The sequence below is a fragment of the Lipomyces oligophaga genome (genome assembly GCF_038497815.1).
Source record: "Lipomyces oligophaga strain CBS 7107 unplaced genomic scaffold V1516scaffold_3, whole genome shotgun sequence".
Lineage (NCBI taxonomy): Eukaryota > Fungi > Ascomycota > Lipomycetes > Lipomycetales > Lipomycetaceae > Lipomyces > [Lipomyces] oligophaga.
Window position 1 is genome coordinate 815,299 of NW_027117787.1, and position 20,358 is coordinate 835,656.

Below are 20,358 nucleotides of genomic sequence, written 5' to 3' on the forward strand. Positions count from 1 at the left end.
TGTTCTAGTAGAGTCTGAAAAAACATATGGAGATCTATTTTGATATGGATCAGGATCATGTGACGACATGATATAATCGTGCATCTTAACACACATAAACCGATACAAATCGATATAGGCACTTAAGGACACCTGAATTGAAAACGAAACAAGATATGGATCTTGACAATCTTGATGCAGTTAATGTTGAGGCACTGCAACAGTTTGTGACGATCACGGATTGGCCCGAAGATGATATCGCAGGTGCAGTTCAAATGATGGAAGTCTGTAACTGGAACGTGGAGGTTTGTAATTTCTTATAATTGATTCTAATCAAAGCTAGTATTTCCCCGAAGTGCTTACTGACAAAAATAGCTAGCATTAACACGATATTTCGACAGCGGACCGATACGACCAAACCCAAACGCACCAGTTCGTGAGCAAACTCCGCCGCCGGTCGTCGCACCACGGGTCGTAGCTCCAACACCTCGGACATTTTCACCACCGCGGACATCGTTTCTCGCTTCGGTGATCTCCTCCATCGTGCTGTTTCCTCTGACCATCATTTCGCGGGCAGGCCAGTCGCTGTACTCTTTTTTTACTATTCTATTTCCCTTTTTGCCTCGCTGGACAGGTGTCTATCCCGCCAATCTCGGTGCAGCGCATTCGGAACGACGGAGTATCAATCCACGCGACACAGCTGCACGGTTTATCCGGGACTTCCAAGAAGATGTTGGCTATGCCGGCCCCTTGACTGCAGCTTTGTCTTCGTCAACATCCGAGTCGACAAACTCGTCGGAAGCAGGAGAAATTACTACTACTACATCGACGACGTCGACGACAGCGACGACCATACCTGGCAAAGACGAAATTCTTCCGTTTTTCGATGGTGGATATACTCAGGCACTTGACTATGCACGGCGGGAGCTTAGAATTTTGGTAGTGTTGCTTCAAAGTGACGAGCATGACGACACGCATAAATTCAATAAGGACGTGTTATGTTCTCCAGATGTTGTCCAGTTTTTCAAACAAAATGACATAATTATTTGGGGAGGTAACGTGCGAGAAAGTGAAGCTTATCAGGTATCTAATGCACTTTCTTGTACTAAATATCCTTTTCTCGCTGTCATCGCGTATACGCCAGCATCTTCTTCGCACCCATCTGCGATGTCAATCCACGCAAGACTACAAGGATACGTTTCTCCGCCCTCATTAATTGCTAGTATTAACAACATAATCACTCGTCATGGACCTACATTGACGCGCATTCGCCTAGAAAGGCAAGAACAACAATCTGCACGGGACATTCGCGCGCAGCAGGATTCTGCGTATGAAGCGTCACTTGCTGCTGACCGGGAACGTGAACGCATCAGACAAGAGCAAGAACGAGCGGAGCTAGACCGGTTAGCCGCTCTCGAGTACGCGGAACGGCAAAGACAACAGCTTGCTGCACAGAAGGACCTCTATCGGATATGGCGAGCCACACAATTGAAAACTGTTCTTCCTGAATTTTCATCTTCCTCAACTTCTGAGCCTATAGCTCGGATCAGCATCCGGCTGCAAAATGGAGAACGAATTCGAACACAGTTTCTGTCAGAATCGCAGTCAGTCGAAGATATATACGCTTACGTCGACTGCTACTTGTTCCTCTATCCTACAGATAACTTGACCGACGGTCTCTCGGACGAAGCTATCACAGCGCTTCGGCAACTAGATTCTGGTGTTGCGCCTTTGAAGCCTAAAAACTATCATCACTCGTACATGTTCAACTTAGTTTCTCCAATGCCCAGGCAGTTGATGCCTGTTGACTCAGCAAAACTTATTCGTGATGAATCTTCGTTATTTCCAAATGGGAATCTTATTGTCGAAGATATCGACGACGACGAAGACGACGAGAGATCTGAATCTAGCAATTCTTGAGCGTGAATATAATAAAGCTAGCTATACTAAAATTATATGTATTAAATATACTACATATATACCTCTATATAACGTATACTGCCGCTTACCATCCCAGCCGCTTTTCCTCGGTATACGATCAAAACGCATACCGTGTCCGCATGCCAGCAATTTTGCGCTCCACCTCGCGAACTGTTCGGTCGAGTTCAGCAGCAATACTTCGTTTTTTTTCTATCGGTAGTAGAGCATACTGCTCGCACAAATCTCCGTCGATAACGTTTTTCACGGGAACATATTGCCCTCGGTATATCAAATGGTCACGTCCAGACAGCGGTGGGTCCTCAGTCCGCATAAACCCTTCCAATTGCTGGAAAAAATCAATATCTTCTCGCGAAGTGAAGGGCCCAAGAACACCGACCGTGCCTTGTAATCCAGTGTAAACTATGACTTCTCGCGCACCAGGTAATAGCTGTACTCGGTGCACTGATGTCGGAATATCTTGCACAAAGAAATGTGCGATGTTGTCTAACCTATATGGCGCTCCATCAAGAAACGGCCGAGAAGTAAGCAGTAAGGCGCCATCATCATCGTCCCCCACTTGATTTATTTTTTCAGACGCGCGAACTAGCCAGAGATTCCCAAACCTATCACCTCCAACTATCGTCGAATAGTCCAGCATCGTGAAACAAGTCGTATGCCGCGCAATTATATCATCTGCAAGCGGCAGAAATCGGCTGTCCTGTTTCCGGTATACAAGATATGTGACTGATTGTTGGTTGTCTGCAATAACTACTCGGTTTGCCATCGTCTGAATATCAACTATGCTATTCAAATTCCGGTTCCGGTACTCGGCTTTCCGTAATAGCTGTTTCATTCCCATATCGTACAATCGTAGAGATCCCCCTGCCCCGACTAGCAACTTTTCTTTAAATTCGACCATTGCAAGTGGAACCTCATCAAGTTCCGTGCAATGTACAAATTCAAGTTTTTCGCCATGCTTGGAAGCGCGGTATACTCGCAAAAATCCCTTCGAGCATTTTTTGGGAATAAGGCTGAGATCTTTCGCAGTTCCAACAACCACGTAGACTGGTTCTATTGAACTTCCAACCCTTTCCGCTTCATTTTCTTCGTCATCATGACCTTCTTCGTCCTCCTCCTCTCGCCTCCGTCGATGATAGTCTGCAAATGAACAGACCGTTACCGAAAAAGCAGCCTCGTTCTCAAATAATTCCACTCTGAAAGTCTTTTCTTGATTTGCGGCATCGATTACTTCCACACAAGATGCCCATTTACCATTATATCTGGCATTTCCATATTCTTCTACAGGTGGCTCTTCATAATCAGGCTGTTGTTCCATCAATTGTCGCTTCTCTTCACTGTTCAATGTATTGTTATCACTTTCAATGACATAATAAACAGGCTTATATGGGTTGCGAACGAGTCGACGAGGCGTGTAAGTCAGCGAAATATTATCTTGCTTGATATTTTCGGAAAACTTCTCTACTGAGAAAATCCTGTATTGGTTAGTTAGTTCATCACAAATTAGCACAATAAGACGCATAGATAATCAGCTTTCAGTAGGAACAATTGGTTAGAATATTATTTCCTCACTCTGTAAGTAGGATACCTTAAATTCATCACTCCTGACAATCAAACATGCATGGGTATAGCTCACCGTAAATTTTTGCCCTCGATACCGACCACACCTTCCGCACATTGCTCACTCGAAAATCCAGATCCATATTCCAACGAGTCATATGCCAGCGGAGTGATCATGAAATTCACGTTATACGTATAGGCCAACCAAGGCCGACTTGAAAGTGCCAAGACAACTGGTTGTTCTTGAAGCGACACTGCAAAAAGCTTAACTGGTTTGGGCCCCAGAAACTGAGTCTGGGTATCTGACAGCTCTCCAGAAATGTTATCGAGAACGGATCGAAGATAAACTCCATTTCGTAAGCCGATATGTAAATACAACGTTCTTGTAGGTTCAGATGAAGATTGCATGCTACCCGCATAAACATAATCTGGCATAGTCATAATACTAAGGGCAGAGGGAGGAGCAGTCAAAGCCTGCACGCTCATAGACTCTAGAGTATTGTCAGGATCAAGTGAAACTAGACGAACTGTACTGTCCTCACATCCCACGGCTAGAAACGCGTTTCTCATTTTGCCTTCGGGAACTTCACCCACAGACATGGCAGTCACAGACGAGCCCATTTCTTGCTTATATTGATATTCATTCAATTGTCCATCCTCATCCAACTCGAAATAGACAATCTCAGATGTCGAAAGAGCGATCGCAACTTGTCGAGAGTTAGCTGTTGCGGCCACAATTGCAGTATGTAAAGGGGCTTCCCATTCATTGACCTCTTTGTCGACAGATATATGACGAATTCCTTTCGGATAAACTTGAACAATTGAGTCTTCTCCTACTTGCTGAACTAGTAAAGTAGGCATGGACGATAAAAATCCTGAATCAGATGCTTCCTCGACAGTCTCGCCAATCGATAATACCAAAGTACCATTAACAAACGATAAAACTATGTACGAATCAAACTCATCATCGTTTTTCAGTTTGGTTGTCCAGACAGCAATTGGTTCTCCTGGAAGTTCTGACTCAACAATTTCTGTGACTTCAAGACCATGACGAATAGTTCTGAATGTCGATCTTGCGCCTTGACCGGCTAGCGCATATATCTGAGGCGCGTCTTCTCCACAGAGGTTTGCAATGTCAGAACTAATTAAAGGATTTAAGGAGTCCAGCATATCCACAAGAACCAGATTCTCTAAAGGTTGGAGAGTAAAATAAGCTGTAGGATATTGATTCATGTCACTCTTCTTATAATCCAAACTAGAGAACTCAATTTCATCGTCATCATCGCCTAACTTTTCGAATCGATAAAGCATATGAGAACCAGCCTCTGCAGCAACAAACAGAAATCCTGATTTTAGAATATTAAGCGACTTTGCTAGAGGAACAGTCTCAAAATACTTGATTTTGATTTCCTGAACAGCCAACACGTCATATTCAACAGTGAGCTTAAACAAATCGCCTTCGTCTGACTGTAACAAGAAGAAAAAGGCACTCTTCATTTTATGCATCACTCCGCATACAATAGTGCGCTTACGTGAAGAATCATCAAAAGGAGTGCGACGACAGGGAATAGGTACCTGATGAGTCTGTTTGCCCATATGCTTATAGGCAATATAGCCTTGGGTGCAAACTAAGACACCAGATGGGCCATCAGGCCCACCAGGAACCGCCAGCAGAAGATTTGCATTTCGGTCAACGACGTCAGACCAGGCACGCACAACATGATTCAGACCAAGATCAAGTTCATAATAGGTTAAATATTTTTTAACTTGTTCATATGCTTTCCCAGTTGGATCTAGATCACAATCTGAATAGTCGACTTCAAGAGTAGCAAAGATGGGATTGTCGTATCCAACATCCAGAGCAACTACATCATACAGAAGTGACCGTGGCTTGTGAGCTTCCAATGGCGACGAGATTGTGATATTTGCGGAAGAATCTCGATTCAAAATGTAAACGAGCTTGTTTTTTTCGATAGATGCAATGAGTGTCGCTCGTCCTTTAGGATCCACGGCCAAATATTGACCAGGCACGACCCTTCTGATTCCAGATTTACCAAACGATTCTAAATGGACCCGAACAAATCGAGATTGTTCGGGTTTGTATTCAACAATTGAAATCCGACCGGAGTCAGATGCCACAATTATATAATCTTTTGAAGCACCAGCGACTCTGAACGAGGCTATCGAACGGATGGTTCCAAACAGATTTGTTGTGAGAACCGGTAATAGTTTGTCAGTCGAATTGTCTGCACGCAACAGCTGCAACCGAGAGCCCTGAGCGACAACAATTTCTTGATACCTCTGACCTGAAAACTGCCCAATTACCGAAGAAACTACAGCGGTTGGAGGTACAAGAGTGAAGGAATAGAGATGTGTCGCCATGATTCAAGCGCAAAATTTCTCATCCGGTTCCAACCAATCAATGCAAGAAAAAATATTGAATATAAGACAACAATCGCCAAATCTAGTAAGATGCAGTCATTCGTCTAGATGGACACACTACAACATAAAATGCCAATTAAGACGTTCAGTTCCGACGAAAAATTAGCAAATAAATAGGCAAGATTCACCGTGCGTGGTAATCACCATGGAACTGGTCCCAACTACTGTTCGCTAGCTTTTTTTTTGACCTTTTCTCCTGATGTGCAACAGCACAAACAACGACATTCTAGCAGGATTATATAATATTTACGCCAATTCTATTCCTGGAAACATTACTATGTACATCTAAGCGTGCAATAAACAAAAATGAAAAAAAAAAAAAAAAGAATCATTTTGGCATACAAAACGGTTTGGCAGTGGACAAGAGTGGATCTGTACCCGCCCAATTCTATCTGAAAAGATCTTAAGCAGAAAATTCGACACTATCCTTGCCTGTCAGCGCTCTCAAAACATTCTGATAGACAAACAACATGATGCTGCTCTGTATCGATGTCCAAACAAAACGAGGGCCGACGCCAGCAAACAACCCCCGCATTCCCTCGGTGCGATATATAACAGACAACGCCCGGATAGTACTGTCCGGCGATAATCTGGGAGATTGGGTACTAGTTGAAGCTGACTTGATATGGATATCCTTAGAAATAGTAGATTCTGAATTTGCCGTCGGCATGGCCGAGGTATCGCTTTGAACATGGGAAAGTTCTAGTTGTGTTTGTATTCTAGTTTTGATGACGTCTACCGATATATCAGTACAGCTTACGTGAAAATACACTAATTCATTCATACCTGTAGGAGTTGTCAAAACGCCAGACAGTCCACCCGCAACCGCGCCCGTGAAAAATTCAGCCCATAATGGAATGTCGGGCGAGCCAATAAAAAATTGAGCACCACTTCGAAACCGTTCTAATTATATCAGTTATTAAGTCATATATGAATTCAGTGAAATATTATTGTACCATAAAAAGTAAGCTGCAAGGCGGAAAATGGAAGATCTCGAACGAGAGTAGCTTTGTATCCGAAAAACATTGCAGACCATCCTTCTTGACGTATTATCTGTTGCTGTCAGCCCTGAAGCCATAACAGATGACGCTACTCTTACCGTTTTCATAGCATCCCAAGATCCGCGATAGTTGTAACCGCTAGTGAAATAAGGATTATTATATCTTCCTTGTAATTGCATTCTTGTCTTCAAAACCTCTGAAGGAACATATATGAAGGAGGCGGCAAAATCACCTATAAAGCCAGATGCAAGATATGAGAGTGTTTCCGGCATTCCATAAGCCAGTAGAGTGCGTTTTGTAAACTCATAAGTTCCGAAAAAAATAGTCGTTCCAGGTACTAGACAAAAAGGAGATCAATACGATATTTAATTTGAGAACAGCAGCTAACTTACAGCTTCCCCACATCGCAGGGACGAATCCACTATAAAGACCTCGTGAGAAGCCTTCTTCGCGGAATATAGTTGCATATGCTCGTAGTGTGCCCTGATACTTTACCGCATTTGTTGCGCCTTGCTGACGGGTTTTCACGGTATCTAACGAGTGCATACTTGAATCACCAGCACCACCACCTATTCCTCCTGCAATCATATTCTGCACCAATGAATTAGCATTTCCTTTCTCTTAACCAATTGTCCAGTTTACACTTAAAAAAACAAGCATCTTACATATATTATTGGTGTGTTCTGAGACTGATCGACATGCGAATGAGTTGGAGCCACTATCGAGCTACTCGGTATTAGGCCCCCTTGCGGGCCAGTTGATACCATATCTGGCGTTGAAGGCAGCATTATTAGCAAATATTATTTGAGTGAAAGAGCGAGAAATGCGAAATTGCTATTAGATCAACGACTCTCCAATTGGCTGATTGTGTCGGAACTGCATGCCAATGGAAATACCCGTTTGCAGCCTAAATCACTCCGCTCTCTTTCTAGGAGCATAAAACAGGACAGCGCCTATCTGAATGCTCGTATTGCAAGCTAACTTTGTTCAAATTTTGCTTAAGTAACCTGTCAATAGATACGATGATTTGCCAGATGTTCTTGCTTTCTTCCGTACCGTAGCTTCTGTCCCATTTTCAACCTCCAAACTTTCGCTTGCAAAAGGTTAAGGTTTATCCCGTTCGGGACTATAATATCACGTGATTATATGTTTGTTTACATTTCTCTGGCAGTCGCGTTTTCTCTACTAATCACATATTTTGATGTTTTGCACGATAGTTTCGAGAACAAGACGCGATTTGCTTGCTGACTTTTCAAATAGTTTTTTGTCTGTCTGTGAAATTAGGTCGAAATCATGGTTGCCGTCTATCGTTTGGGTACGCTTAAAAAGAAGGATCTTGCTGATATGGCATCGAATCTTGGTATCGAGTAAGTAGACGCGATTTGGTTTGTTACGGTACTCTCAAGCAGGTGCTGATTCTGTTCTAGTTCTTCCGGTATCAAAATTGATCTTGAAAATCGTATTAGCGATTTCTTGCTGGATAATCATTCGACGTACAAGAGTGATCCGAGCTATGGACAGTTTTATTTGAGAAATACCACGCCTAAAGCTACAAGCACGGCTATCTCAAGTTCTCAGCCTGGGTACGGATTTGTGTTTTAATATCACGATGTTGTTTTTGATTTTTGCTAATTTTACAAGAGATTCTAAGCAAGGTCTTATTTTCCCTGCTACCCCGATCCAACGCGTCGGTACAGATAGATCTAGTACCGCGTCACAGACGCCTTCTCCTGAGGCACAACCGACTACTCCGTCCACGTTTTCATTGTATGCGGACCAGGTATCGTCAGCTTCTTCAGCCGCCAAAAGGCAATTTACCGACTATACTGTCTCTTCGGCGTCAACAATAATTAGTAGCAGTCGTCGGGCTCGCTCCAATTTATCGTCTGTTGTGGTCGTGAACATGTTAGAACTTTCGCTGGAAGCAATTTTTTTTGCGATTTATTATTTCCCCTTGACATATGAAGTAAATCTCATTAGCTTTCCGTTCACTGGCTATTCGATTTCTATAACTACAGTCACTTTGCCCAATCTGGCTTCTCTCCTGAAATACGATGCGTTTTGGCGTCCGACGTTTTTCTGGGCCACATATCTCGTTATTTTGCCATGGATTGTGTCGTATTATGTTAACTTCACATCGCTCAAGGCCCATGGTTCCAAGGCGCGTCAAGTTGTAGATCCAGTCACGTTTAACGTTGTGAAGCTATTGTTGGCCTATCTTTTGTTGATTCGACATACTGAAGGGTCTGCCGCCTTCTTTCCATTTATCGATGGCGGAGCAGAGATTGTTAAGATTGCGCTCGGATCTATTCCGTTTATAGGCGGCAGTATCTGTCTTCTTGCAGGCCTATACGTGGGCATGCTCTTTTAGTCAGTCTTAGCACCATGCAATGTGATGTACGATATACTATTTTTGCCCACAAGCTTCTGTTTGAAGTGGACTTGATATACGCTTGAGACAACCTTTTTACGATTAGAGATTTATGTTTAAAGTTAATATTTTGTTGAGCAAATAAGGGATGAGATACTGGTGAATGTACGTTTTGTTATTGTTTGTTGAAGTGGATTCTTTTGTTGTTTTGTGGGGTTTCTAACCTAGCCTTTCAACCCATGTCTATTTTACTACATGGTCTTCTCCGATATTGTAATAAGTGATTGATATTTGTATTTTTAGGATAATTTGGTCATTGAATGTTATTTCTAGTACTTGAATATTCCTACAAACAGTTATGTAAGACTGAGGTACTTGTGTCTGCAGACCAGAGCTAGAAATAGTCATCTATTGCGATTGCATTCTCTTTCCTATTGTTTTGCCAACATTATTTACGATTCAGATTCAGTTCTTAATTAGTAGAGAATTGTTGATGTCTGCAGAAGAAACTACTACTCTCACTTCTCGTCTGGCTCTTCTGGGTCTCGCAGACCAGTCATTGGCAGACATACTTAAAAACAAGAAGCTTGCTCGATCGATTGCGGCAGTGATAGAGGATGCTCATCTTTCCATACCTATCAACGACAAATCTACCGCCGTTTTATTGCAATCACTGGCATTGTTACTCAAGGATGTCACAGACTCGAGTGTGCTCTCTGCGCGCGTAATGGTGGTCGATGCAGTGCTCGCAAGGAAAATCAAGTCCTCTACCCAGCTTGATGGTACGCTATCTCTGCGATTTGTAATCCCTATATGCAGTATATATTCGGATGGGCTAATTTTTATAGGTGCCGTTTCATATATCAAGTCTGCAGGAGATAAGGCCAATGTTGCTGATCTTGAAGAGGCATCAGGCGTTGGTATGTTGCAATTCTTAACTTGCAATAGCGACTATTTCATAGTTGAGCAAGAGCTAACTAGGAATTGAATAGGTAAAACAGTTACTCTGGAACAAATTAAATCCACAGTTGACAAGTACATTTCTGATAATGAAAACGAGATCGTGACGAACCGGTATAAATCATTGCCTTCAATCATGTCTGGAATCAAACGGCTACCCGTTCTAAAGTGGGCTAGTCCTGTCGATATCAAAAAGAGTATTGATGCAAAATTATTAGAAGTTTTAGGGCCCAAAGACAGCCGAGACGCTCTCGTAAAGAAAACCAAAAAGGCCGCAGATTCAGGTATCAAAAAGGTGTCTCTTACAGAAGAGCCCAAAAAGGTCCGCAATATGTTTACTGAAGGGTTTTTGGGTGATCTCCATAAGCCAGGCGGAAATGAGCAGATTAAGCCTGAATTGATGGAAGCCCACTTAAAGGCCACCGGCGGCCGCGTTTTTACTCGCTTTCCACCGGAACCGAATGGATATCTTCATATTGGTCACAGTAAGGCGATTGCTGTCAATTTTGGATATGCTAAGTACAATGGTGGACTCTGTTATCTGAGATATGATGATACGAATCCAGAAGCAGAGAAAGAAGAATACTTCACATCGATTCTCGAGATTGTTCGATGGCTAGGATTTGAGCCATACAAGATTACCTATTCATCGGATCATTTCCAAGAGCTTTATGAATTGGGCGAGGAATTAATCAAGCGGGACAAGGGCTATATTTGTTTCTGTACTCCCGATCAAGTCCATGAGAACCGTGGCCTCAAAGGCGGTCCTCGAGTTGCTTGCGTACATCGCAACAAGCCCGTAGAGCAAAATCTTGAAGAGTTTCGTGCCATGCGCGATGGCAAATACATTCCTGGTCAGGCGACAATGCGAATGAAGATGGATTTAGAAGATCCGAATCCTCAGATGTGGGATCTTGTAGCATATCGAGTATTGAATGCGCCTCACCATCGTACGGGAGACAAATGGAAAATTTATCCTACCTATGACTTTACGCATTGCCTTTGCGATTCCTTTGAGAACATTTCACACTCGCTCTGTACGACAGAGTTTTATTTATCTCGTCAGTCGTACGAATGGCTATGCGATGCGCTTGAGATTTATAAGCCAGCGCAACGTGAATATGGCAGATTGAATATTACGGGTACAATAATGTCCAAGCGAAAAATCATGCGACTTGTAAACGAGAAATACGTTAACGGTTGGGATGATCCTCGGCTGTTTACGCTGGCGGCGATTCGTCGACGAGGTGTGCCTCCGGAGGCTATCTTATCATTTGTTAATGAGCTTGGAGTCACGACCGCGAACAGTAATATTCAAGTTGTGCGGTTCGAGTCCTCAATCCGAAAATATCTTGAAGACAATACACCCAGAATGATGCTGATTCAAGATCCAATTATGATGATTCTAGAGAATCTTCCTGAAGATTACGTGGAGGAAATTTCACTGCCGTATAAGCCTGGTAGCCCCGAGATGGGTGAGCATACGGTTCCATTTACTCGCACGGTGTATATTGATCGGAGTGATTTTCGGGAAATAGATTCAAAGGATTATTTCCGTCTTGCACCTGGAAAATCAGTAGGCTTGTTGAAAGTCCCCTACACCGTCAGGGTGACGTCGTTTACGAAAGATCCCAAGACCGGACTGGTAACCGAGATCCGAGCGCAGTATGAGTCTGACAAGAAAATCAAACCAAAAACATACTTGCAGTGGGTATGCAAATCTGTGACCTACAACTCGCCGGTTTGCATTTCCCAGCTGCGGAATTTCAATTGCCTCTTTTTGTCTGAAAATCCTGAATCGAATCCTGCCGGATTTTTGGCGGATCTGAATCCAAATTCGCTGGACCTATTTACAAATGCAGTTGTTGAAATCGGCTTCCGCGATTTCATGGAGCGGTTTGTCAAACGTGATATCACAGCTGGACCAGAAAGTATGAGGTTCCAGGCTTTGCGCGTTGGATATTTTTGCGTTGACAAAGATACAGCTAGCGATCAGCTGATTTTGAATCGCATTGTTACTTTGAAAGAAGATTCGAGCAAGTAACTGCTAACTCATTTATATACGCGTGGTAATTCAGATTCAAAAGCATATTCTTACGAAGTTCAGAATAATTATTTCACAAAATATTGATACGTAATATACAATCTAAGCCCAGATGGCTAGCAACCCACCGATAAAGGATCTAATGACTAGAAGACCGAGTATTCAGTTATTGCCCAATAACACTTGCATAAGCGTCTGTTAACTTCTTAAAATGCCGGCGCTCTTCGTCTGCCAATTTACCCTCGATGTCGACGATGCCGGTCAACACAACAACGTAATTATTAAACAGAAATCGTTCCCGAAGCTTCTGTGCTTCTGCAAGCGCGGTCGCTAGCTCCCCACCAGAGCTGCTGCTGGAACTGGAATTGGAACTGCTGGTCGGAATCAGTTTTGTGCTATATTTCGACAAGAAAACCTCAAATTCATGTCGTAGCCGTACTACAGACACAGACACAGGCTCTGTCTCTTGGTCCTCGGGACTCAGTTCTAAGATCCCTGCCAGAAACGTCGCAAATATCTGTGTTACTGGATGCGGAAGTAGTGACTTTACCGAACCCGAGCCTGTGTTCGAAGTTGTGCCCAGCAGAGATGATATTCCTTCTGTAATAGCCGCAGCAGCTGCGGATGCTGCAGATCCAGACATAGATGTATGTTGATCGATGGGTGGCCGTCCAGATAATTTGCGAACTGAATCCGAATGCGCATTCATAATCGATTGAAATCGAGGCCACAACAACATAGAAATTGAATTACAGTACGCCTCCATCACCGGAACTTTTCGCCGCTGCAATTCATATTCCAGTAAGGTGATGATTCGAATCGAAAGAAGAATGCCAAACGCGTCCATATTACCCAGATCCATTATCTTGGATACCTCTCCCTCGCACAATGTAAAAGTTGGCTGAAATATCGAATAAAATAACCGCGCCTGTTGCTCGGTAGACTTAAATTGAAAAAAATCGGCTATAAATAAGTATTCGGCACTCGCATTATCCATCAATGCAATATTCAGCGAGCGGAATGGAATCTCGAGCCAAAACGAATCCTGTGATTGCTCCGCCGTAAGCTCCAGCACAACCGAACTGTCAGTAGAAAAAACGATATTAACTCGACGACCAAGTGTTAATGGATTCAGCGCTATTCTCGTAGACCGAATGTTGTTTGCACCAGCAATCTCACCTAATAATGCTGATCGGTCTACTGGCCGAATGTGCAGTTTGTCGAGCGCCTTGATGTACCGTGCAAAATTTGAAGAGTAATACCATTTCATAATGTTAACGTATCCGCGAGAAATATCTTCTGCAAGCTGCTTATTCCGATTGGCCAAAAAGGAAAATAGTGAACGGCATTTCAACAAGACGGCATGTTGAACTACCTGCGCGTTTGTGTTGGGAACTCTGATCTGTTTCATTTTAGAAACAATGAAGTCTCTAATTCGTTCAACTGCCTTGTCTGCAAGCATATCAAGCAACGGGCTAATTTCATTAATCAATCTAGCGTGCGCGACAGAGTCATCGCCCTGCTGCTGACGAGCGTGAATCTCAGCCCGGAATAACGCCATGCGCTTTAATCGCGACGATAAAATTTGGATTGTGGTAATCCATTTAGCATTGATTTCACCTCTTAAAATCGTCTTAATAACATGTGGCGGAACAATAATATCATCGACTAGTATAACCAATCGCGACTCAACTTCTCGGCGATTTTCCAGTCGTCGATTGAGAAATATTGAACGATTTTGCAGAGTTTCTATCTCAGCAGACAGCATGCCGAGATCTTTCTCAAACATCGACAAATAATCTTCCACAGATGATAGAACGGTGTCGCATTTCTGAATCGACACATGCAGGTCCTTCAACCGTTCAGCCTGAGTGCCAACACTCTCCAAATCTTGATCGGACTCGGTTACGCTGGAGAGGGTTTCTAGACCAGAACTCTGTTCGATACCAGCCAGAGTGAAAATGTCGACTTCCTCGAGAACGCTATTATTTAGTTTGACCCATGCAACAAGCGCATCTGCGTCTATTCTTGCTACCTTTACTTGCTGGTCGGTGTCGTATTTCGCGCCAGCGTTCTCCTCACTCTTCTCATTATCAATCTGGGAGAGTTTAATATATCCGTTGTCGGAACCAAGTTGGCGAATTAAAACTGTTAGCGGATCTTCATCCTGAAAAGCGGGAACTTGTTTAAGCCCGCTGTCTGGATCTACTGATGACAGCTGATTAGGTGCAGATGCTGTCGGTGTCTGTGAATCAGCTATAGTCAAAGCAGCAGAGGTCAGATCTTGTGATGCGAGCGAGGCTAATGAAACACGTCGACTATCTGTTGTTCTCGAATCTAGCGAGGTGTCATGCTGTTCGCGTTGCTGTTGTTGATGTTGGGGATGATGATTTGTAGGAAGACCAGGCCACCTCCGTGCACCACTGAACAGATGAGAGGTGGCCGATGACGATGTGTTGGAGGAGGCCGCTGTGGGTGGCAACGCTCCTGTCTGAGGAGGACGTCCATGACGTGACGAATTCCAGATTTGCATTTGGCGAAACAGGTCAGCCGAGGCGGTCTTCGATTCTCGAGGAAGAGAGAATTGTTAAATTGTCGTTTCAAGGTAGATTCACACTCTCAGTTGTGTACTTAAACTTAGCCGCAGCCAGCGACCCAGTTCTATGACAACATTAAACTACATACCAAACCAATTTTGAAACCAAAATCCTAATAATTTGCAATGAGCGCATTCTACAAATTAAAATCCTAACTGCAAAAAAAGCAAGTCAAAAACGACAAAATACGCCTTCATTTTTCTATCTAGCGCAAAAAATTGGATCCAATCTTATTCAGTACGCCCAGATTCTTCTACTGATCGCCAAACAAAAGAAAGTGAGAATGAAATAGATAAAAGAGAAAAATAAAAGAAGAGAAATAACGTAACAACGTTTTAACAAAAAAACACATCAAAACACAAGAACATGGCGATACAACAAGCGATGACACTAAAGAAAATAAGTAGGGATTATACAAAGTAGATATAGTGATAAAAGAGTAGTTCGCGCATAAGAAACAATTTTCTCAGATCAAAATAATATTGACATAGTTTATACTAGATTGATATTTAGGCACCCTTAGGAGCCTCCTTGTAGGAAATACAGGCTTCCTCATTCATGGCGGAAATGATAGTGACAATAAGATCCTTGCCTTCTTCCCACTCGGACTCAAGCTTAGAACCGAGCTCGCCATCAGGAACTCTGACATCGTCCTTGGTTGCTCCATCAGGAGTCATGAGGGAAAGAAAACCGTCATCAATGTTAATGAGCTGGAACTCAGTACGAGTGACGTTGGGGACCTCCATATTGTGAGTGGAAGGAGAAAGATCTTCAAGCTTCTTGTTGGTGAAGATCTAAGTCATGTCAGTTTGATTTTGTTCTCTATCTAACTGGGGATTTATTTTGAAACTTACGTCAATGGCAACCATATGAACCTTTGCGTGGCCGTGCTTTCCAGTCTTGGAAGTAGACATGTCAACAATCTAGAAAGTAATTAGAGCAATGTCTCACAGGATGATGGGCTGAGATTCTAACCTTGCAAGGACGGCCCTTGATAACTTCAGCAAGTTAATAAAATATACGCGATAATCCATCGAAATATCCAAACTTACCAACATGACCATTCTTGCGGAGAGCAGAACACTGCATGGGGTAGGTGAGGGAAGCACCCGCAGAGACAGACTCAAAGGTTTGCTAGAGAAACAGTCAATAACCATCCTTAACATAATTCGGCCGGCGAGTCAAATGATGAGCGTAAACAAGAGAAGCATAGCCGAGGCAAAAATAGACATGATTGATGAGCTTATTCTAGCAATTCATACTGAATTCGAGACAGACGATCTTCACATACTGGTGTACGACACCGCAAATCCAGGACAGAATCAGTCGCTACTACCAAACGAGTTGTCATCTATCGCCCTTCCCCTTTCACTTAGCAATGAGATCCAAAAAATTTAATCTTCAAAGTCGATCCAGCAAACCGTCCGATCTCAAAAAACCAAATGCATCCAACACAAAATAATAAAATACAATCGCATTTGCACATCGCAGCCCGTGTCTCGCAGTCTCACATTCTCCCTGTACTCCGCCCTCAAATAACAGCCAAAAAACCCAGGCAGGTAAACTAGAAAAAACCACTTACGGCGGCGTCGTCAGACATTATGATCGATAAATTCAGTAATCAAAATTCTAATGAATGAAAAATGGTTTTTAGTTCTCTAAAACAAAGAGGTTTGTCTCGGGAAACAAAATGGAAGAATGGAAAAACTTCAGAGGACAAAATGGACTCAGCTCAAAAGCAAAAAAACAATTTTCCCCACCGTGACCTGAAATTTGTCATGTGATTTGCACGTGATTTGCACGTGACTATATGTGATTTAGTATTTGCTTGGACTGAGTATGATCTCTGCTGTGTTTTGGCATTCATATAATTGAAAACTATCATTTCAATTGAAATACTACACGTCTTGTTCCGACTGCGCTTGACGCTCACTCTGTGTTTTATGCCATGCATCGAGTTCATCGACCACAAAATTCTCATGTTCCTCCAAGCCTTTCTGGATATGGAGCTTGAAATTTACAATACGCTCGATAGATGAATTAATCTGTCGTTGCATGTCTTCACGAACTAGTTCCGCATCTCGTTGCATCTGGTCCCATCTAAAAAATTCCAAATTAGATTTCTAGTATTGTAAAGCAAAAATAGTTTTATATTACTTACTCTATCTCAGCTCGCTCAGCTCTCTGAGACAGCTCCAGTTTGCCGTCCTCGACTCCAATTTTCAATGCCGCAATTTTGCTCTCCAGTCGCTCGTATTCTGCATTCGACGAACTAGCTTCAGAGCTCATTGTTTCAAAAGCTTCATCATAAGTAACTTTCACCCTTGCTATTTGCGCTTCTAGCACATCTGCTTGCTCGCGTTTGTCGACGAGCACATCCGCAACTCTATCTAAGAGCGTCTCTAGCTTGATGGATTCTTCTTGGCACTTGTTAATTTTAGCGGATATGTTCATTCGCGCCTTTTGCAATGCAGGAGTAACCTCGTGACACAAATCTATCCCGTTCAATAGTTCTCGTGGGCGTGCCCCCAAATTCTCGTCAGCCAGAATGTCCGCTAACTTGATCTCGAAGTTCTTATCTGATGGCCCATTGACTGCTCCGGCAGGCAAGATTCCGATTCGATATCCACGAGTATTGTAAGATCGTACAAGTGCATCCAAACTATCGGCTGCTTGCTGAACTTTGAGCTGCCTTTCTTGAAATTTTCTTGATAGCTCGTCCAACCGAGTTTCATTTGCTTGACGTGCACGGCTTAATTGCTCGCCTTGCATAACAATTTGATCGATATCTGTTGGTGTCATTCCTTGTTCGGAAATTTTGCTTTCAATCTCTTTCTTCTCTTGAGTAAAGTGGTTATGTTCCGCCGTCATACTCGTGATTTCCTCTTTGATACTCTGCAACATTTGCGCTCGTTTAACCTTCTTCTTTTCCTGACCTTCAATATATTCTTGAAAGTGCGTCAAATCATTTTTCAGCATCTCGGTCTTCTTAATGATGGCCTCGAGTGAAGGCATTGTCCGCTTCAATTCTTCAATTTCTTCCTCGATTTTTTCTCGTTGTTCTGTATACTGATTCGCAGTCTCCTGAATCGCTGCGTCTCTCTCTTCAAAAGCTTCCCGTAGCTCGGCTTCATATTCTGAGTAGTCATCGACCGTCTGTAAGTACGCCGCATATGCCTTTGTTTGGTAGTCTACCACAATCTGACTCAGCCCGACATCTTCTGGTTGTTCGATATCGTAATCTCCCTGCTCCTCTGCATCAAATCCCTACATTTGCGTCAACATAATATCTTATCATAACCTTCCAACTTACTTCACTCAATTCGACTAGCCAGTTGAGCATAGCCAAATATGCACCCCAGTTTTGTCCTCCAACAGCAACCAGCTGGCTCTTAGAAATAGTTTCCATGTATGGATATCCTAATCCCTTGAGAACCGGGATGACTTCATTTTCTATGCTCTTTGTAAACCGATATCCGGGATCTAAACGTCTACAAAGCCACTGAAACATCATTACGAAATCTTTCTGAGTCGGAGACTTCAAACTCTTTGGAGTAATTGAATGTTTCATCTCCAATTCAAAATTGTTGTTGACAAGATATTCATATACCACATTTGCAATCCTATTTTGAAAACCACGATCTCTTATTATCCGCGAATCCCGTGTAGCTGGAGCTGCCATTACTGCTGCCAAAAATCCACCTCCAGCACCTCCTAACCTGCCATTGCCGGATCCTCCCATTGAAGCGCTATTCTTCCTCGCATGAGCTGAGTTCTGCGACTGCGATCCATATAGGTTCAACTGAGAAGCATTCTGAAGTCCCGGCACAATACTTCGTCTAGCAGGTGTCTTTGCAGAGCCTGGAATGTTGAGAACATTCGGATTTGAAAGCGACAGCACGTTAGCCAATTCCGCACCAGACGCCAAACTCTGTCGACTAAAGGAGCTTCGCATGGGGACCATAGACTGCCTACTCGCACCGCTCTTCGGTCCAGTCATAGATCCATTTCCTAAAATTCCCGAATTTCCTAATGCCAAGGATGCTCGATGCATAGGTAGTGAGCTTCGTGGGAGTACCATATTCATCGGCACCGTACCAGCGGTCACATTCTCTTGAGTCATATTCTCTCGCGTCGAACGACGAAATCCTGAAAATGTGAGAGGCCGTTCCTGTGACATAATATTGATCAGCTAGTTAAAAAATATAACTAAGAAAACCTAAAGAAGAATTTTGAGGACTGAAGAAAATAAGTTAGATACCAGAATGATCGCGAACGTCGACTTTGTTGTTATATCGCGTTTTTGTTTACTCCCAGTCATTGCCTTAGCAACCAATGATATCACGTGATTCATACCAACGAACTATTGTTCGCATTATAAAGATGTACGTAATAAATATCAATACATTAGTAGTTATGTAAAATGAATATACACAAAACAAGTATATTAATTCTGCTCTAGTATTAACATACAAGATAGTACTAAGTACCTACGATAATACTGATCAGGAAAGCTAATCTGATATTAACGGTGTACTGCATATGTGGCAAAAGAAATCATATTCCTCAAGCCAAAAAACAATCTTTTGAAACCCATATTAAAAAGAAAAACTTTACGCCAGGTACAAAAGAACTGAAATAATTTATTTCAATTTCTTCTTAGGTCGGAGCTGGTTGGAATGTCCGCATTTTCTCTTACGGCAGTTGGTAGCACGCGGTGGGAGACGAGCATAACAGACACGGCAAATAGATTTATCGCAGTTATACTTAGAGGCCAGAGCTTTCAAAGAAGGCTCAATAATGCCACCACGGAGACGAAGGACAAGATGAAGAGTAGACTCTTTCTGAATATTGTAGTCAGAAAGTGTGCGACCTAAATATCACGTTATTAAAAGCCTCAGACATAGACAAAACAGTTGTTCTATTTTATACTAACCATCCTCAAGCTGCTTTCCTGCAAAAATCAATCGCTGTTGATCCGGGGGAATTCCCTCTTTGTCCTGAATCTTGGACTTGACGTTATCGATAGTGTCGGAAGACTCTACCTCAAGGGTAATAGCTAAATATTATGTCAGCCCAATCTAAACTCACTGCAACCTGATGACAATCCAATTATCACTTACTCTTGCCAGTAAGGGTCTTCACGAAACTGCGAACATGAAAGTTAGCACGACTATTCTGAATTTATTTGAACCTGCCAAATCCTTTCGAATGGAACAGCCTTAGCCCTTTCCAAATATATTTACGCACTCACATTTGCATCGCGACGAAAACTTCTAATTCAACACCTGTTAGATCTAATATCCAAACCCTCCCAATCCACAACTCGATATCAAACTTACTTGACTAGCAATGAGATATTTCGCACTGAATACAAATTAGAAGAAGTTAGTGGTTAAATTTCTTGAATCCACTTTGGTGCAGGAAGTCAGACTAGCTAAAGTCCCGTGATCTTGTCCCAAATCT

The 20,358-nt window shown here is 42.8% G+C and overlaps 9 protein-coding genes across 9 annotated transcripts; 3 read left to right on the top strand and 6 right to left on the bottom strand.

Moving 5' to 3' along the window:
* The first annotated feature begins 89 nt into the window (after positions 1–89).
* On the top strand, positions 90–2,081 carry V1516DRAFT_711289 (uncharacterized protein). Its single transcript, XM_066924263.1, has 2 exons — positions 90–284; positions 355–2,081. Exons 1-2 carry the CDS (start codon positions 156–158, stop codon positions 1,897–1,899), a joined length of 1,674 nt encoding a protein of 557 aa, XP_066778074.1. The 5' UTR covers positions 90–155; the 3' UTR covers positions 1,900–2,081.
* On the bottom strand, positions 2,018–5,859 carry V1516DRAFT_684879 (CPSF A subunit region-domain-containing protein; the record flags this gene model as incomplete). Its single annotated transcript, XM_066923589.1, has 2 exons — positions 2,018–3,392; positions 3,554–5,859. The coding sequence occupies 2 exons, from the start codon at positions 5,857–5,859 to the stop codon at positions 2,018–2,020; spliced, it is 3,681 nt and encodes a 1,226-aa protein (XP_066778075.1).
* A 463-nt stretch (positions 5,860–6,322) lies between these two features.
* Positions 6,323–7,508, bottom strand: V1516DRAFT_623140 (mitochondrial carrier domain-containing protein; the record flags this gene model as incomplete). The annotated part of the gene is made up of 5 exons (XM_066919616.1): positions 6,323–6,654; positions 6,706–6,822; positions 6,876–6,972; positions 7,019–7,257; positions 7,313–7,508. The coding sequence occupies 5 exons, from the start codon at positions 7,506–7,508 to the stop codon at positions 6,323–6,325; spliced, it is 981 nt and encodes a 326-aa protein (XP_066778076.1).
* Positions 7,509–8,123: 615 nt separating this feature from the next.
* Positions 8,124–9,645, top strand: V1516DRAFT_673117 (uncharacterized protein). The gene is made up of 3 exons (XM_066921843.1): positions 8,124–8,287; positions 8,348–8,503; positions 8,562–9,645. The coding sequence occupies exons 1-3, from the start codon at positions 8,214–8,216 to the stop codon at positions 9,289–9,291; spliced, it is 960 nt and encodes a 319-aa protein (XP_066778077.1). The 5' UTR covers positions 8,124–8,213; the 3' UTR covers positions 9,292–9,645.
* V1516DRAFT_673118 (tRNA synthetases class I, catalytic domain-containing protein) lies at positions 9,646–12,430 on the top strand. Its single transcript, XM_066921844.1, has 3 exons — positions 9,646–10,073; positions 10,140–10,211; positions 10,284–12,430. Exons 1-3 carry the CDS (start codon positions 9,785–9,787, stop codon positions 12,293–12,295), a joined length of 2,373 nt encoding a protein of 790 aa, XP_066778078.1. The 5' UTR covers positions 9,646–9,784; the 3' UTR covers positions 12,296–12,430.
* Positions 12,318–14,912, bottom strand: V1516DRAFT_673120 (Sac2 family-domain-containing protein). Its single transcript, XM_066921845.1, has one exon. The coding sequence runs from the start codon at positions 14,826–14,828 to the stop codon at positions 12,462–12,464; it is 2,367 nt and encodes a 788-aa protein (XP_066778079.1). The 5' UTR covers positions 14,829–14,912; the 3' UTR covers positions 12,318–12,461.
* Positions 14,913–16,563, bottom strand: V1516DRAFT_673122 (translation protein SH3-like domain-containing protein). Its single transcript, XM_066921846.1, has 5 exons — positions 16,475–16,563; positions 15,945–16,026; positions 15,868–15,890; positions 15,747–15,815; positions 14,913–15,686 (listed from the first exon to the last, which is right to left on the bottom strand). The coding sequence occupies exons 1-5, from the start codon at positions 16,490–16,492 to the stop codon at positions 15,402–15,404; spliced, it is 477 nt and encodes a 158-aa protein (XP_066778080.1). The 5' UTR covers positions 16,493–16,563; the 3' UTR covers positions 14,913–15,401.
* Positions 16,564–16,591: 28 nt separating this feature from the next.
* Positions 16,592–19,156, bottom strand: V1516DRAFT_673129 (HEC/Ndc80p family-domain-containing protein). Its single transcript, XM_066921847.1, has 3 exons — positions 18,206–19,156; positions 17,054–18,159; positions 16,592–16,992 (listed from the first exon to the last, which is right to left on the bottom strand). Exons 1-3 carry the CDS (start codon positions 19,070–19,072, stop codon positions 16,791–16,793), a joined length of 2,175 nt encoding a protein of 724 aa, XP_066778081.1. The 5' UTR covers positions 19,073–19,156; the 3' UTR covers positions 16,592–16,790.
* A 164-nt stretch (positions 19,157–19,320) lies between these two features.
* Positions 19,321–20,299, bottom strand: V1516DRAFT_649365 (ubiquitin-related domain-containing protein). Its single transcript, XM_066920231.1, has 4 exons — positions 20,147–20,299; positions 20,016–20,041; positions 19,829–19,951; positions 19,321–19,765 (listed from the first exon to the last, which is right to left on the bottom strand). Exons 1-4 carry the CDS (start codon positions 20,152–20,154, stop codon positions 19,536–19,538), a joined length of 387 nt encoding a protein of 128 aa, XP_066778082.1. The 5' UTR covers positions 20,155–20,299; the 3' UTR covers positions 19,321–19,535.
* Between the last annotated feature and the right edge of the window lie 59 nt (positions 20,300–20,358).

Bases quoted from the DNA above. Each gene is read 5' to 3' on its own strand.
- V1516DRAFT_711289 (XM_066924263.1), top strand. From the start codon at position 156: ATGGATCTTGACAATCTTGATGCAGTTAATGTTGAGGCACTGCAACAG. The intron at 285-354 runs GTTTGTAATTTC...TGACAAAAATAG, and splicing joins TCTGTAACTGGAACGTGGAG to CTAGCATTAACACGATATTT.
- V1516DRAFT_673117 (XM_066921843.1), top strand. From the start codon at position 8,214: ATGGTTGCCGTCTATCGTTTGGGTACGCTTAAAAAGAAGGATCTTGCT. The intron at 8,288-8,347 runs GTAAGTAGACGC...ATTCTGTTCTAG, and splicing joins GCATCGAATCTTGGTATCGA to TTCTTCCGGTATCAAAATTG. The intron at 8,504-8,561 runs GTACGGATTTGT...TAATTTTACAAG, and splicing joins ATCTCAAGTTCTCAGCCTGG to AGATTCTAAGCAAGGTCTTA.
- V1516DRAFT_673118 (XM_066921844.1), top strand. From the start codon at position 9,785: ATGTCTGCAGAAGAAACTACTACTCTCACTTCTCGTCTGGCTCTTCTG. The intron at 10,074-10,139 runs GTACGCTATCTC...TAATTTTTATAG, and splicing joins GTCCTCTACCCAGCTTGATG to GTGCCGTTTCATATATCAAG. The intron at 10,212-10,283 runs GTATGTTGCAAT...GGAATTGAATAG, and splicing joins TGAAGAGGCATCAGGCGTTG to GTAAAACAGTTACTCTGGAA.
- V1516DRAFT_673120 (XM_066921845.1), bottom strand. From the start codon at position 14,828: ATGCAAATCTGGAATTCGTCACGTCATGGACGTCCTCCTCAGACAGGA.
- V1516DRAFT_673122 (XM_066921846.1), bottom strand. The intron at 15,816-15,867 runs GTTAGAATCTCA...ATTACTTTCTAG, and splicing joins TCAAGGGCCGTCCTTGCAAG to ATTGTTGACATGTCTACTTC. The intron at 15,687-15,746 runs GTAAGTTTCAAA...GACATGACTTAG, and splicing joins TTCATATGGTTGCCATTGAC to ATCTTCACCAACAAGAAGCT.
- V1516DRAFT_673129 (XM_066921847.1), bottom strand. From the start codon at position 19,072: ATGTCACAGGAACGGCCTCTCACATTTTCAGGATTTCGTCGTTCGACG. The intron at 18,160-18,205 runs GTAAGTTGGAAG...ACGCAAATGTAG, and splicing joins GGCTAGTCGAATTGAGTGAA to GGATTTGATGCAGAGGAGCA. The intron at 16,993-17,053 runs GTAAGTAATATA...GGAATTTTTTAG, and splicing joins GCTGAGCGAGCTGAGATAGA to ATGGGACCAGATGCAACGAG.
- V1516DRAFT_649365 (XM_066920231.1), bottom strand. The intron at 19,952-20,015 runs GTAAGTGATAAT...CATAATATTTAG, and splicing joins GAAGACCCTTACTGGCAAGA to CTATTACCCTTGAGGTAGAG. The intron at 19,766-19,828 runs GTTAGTATAAAA...CGTGATATTTAG, and splicing joins AGGAAAGCAGCTTGAGGATG to GTCGCACACTTTCTGACTAC.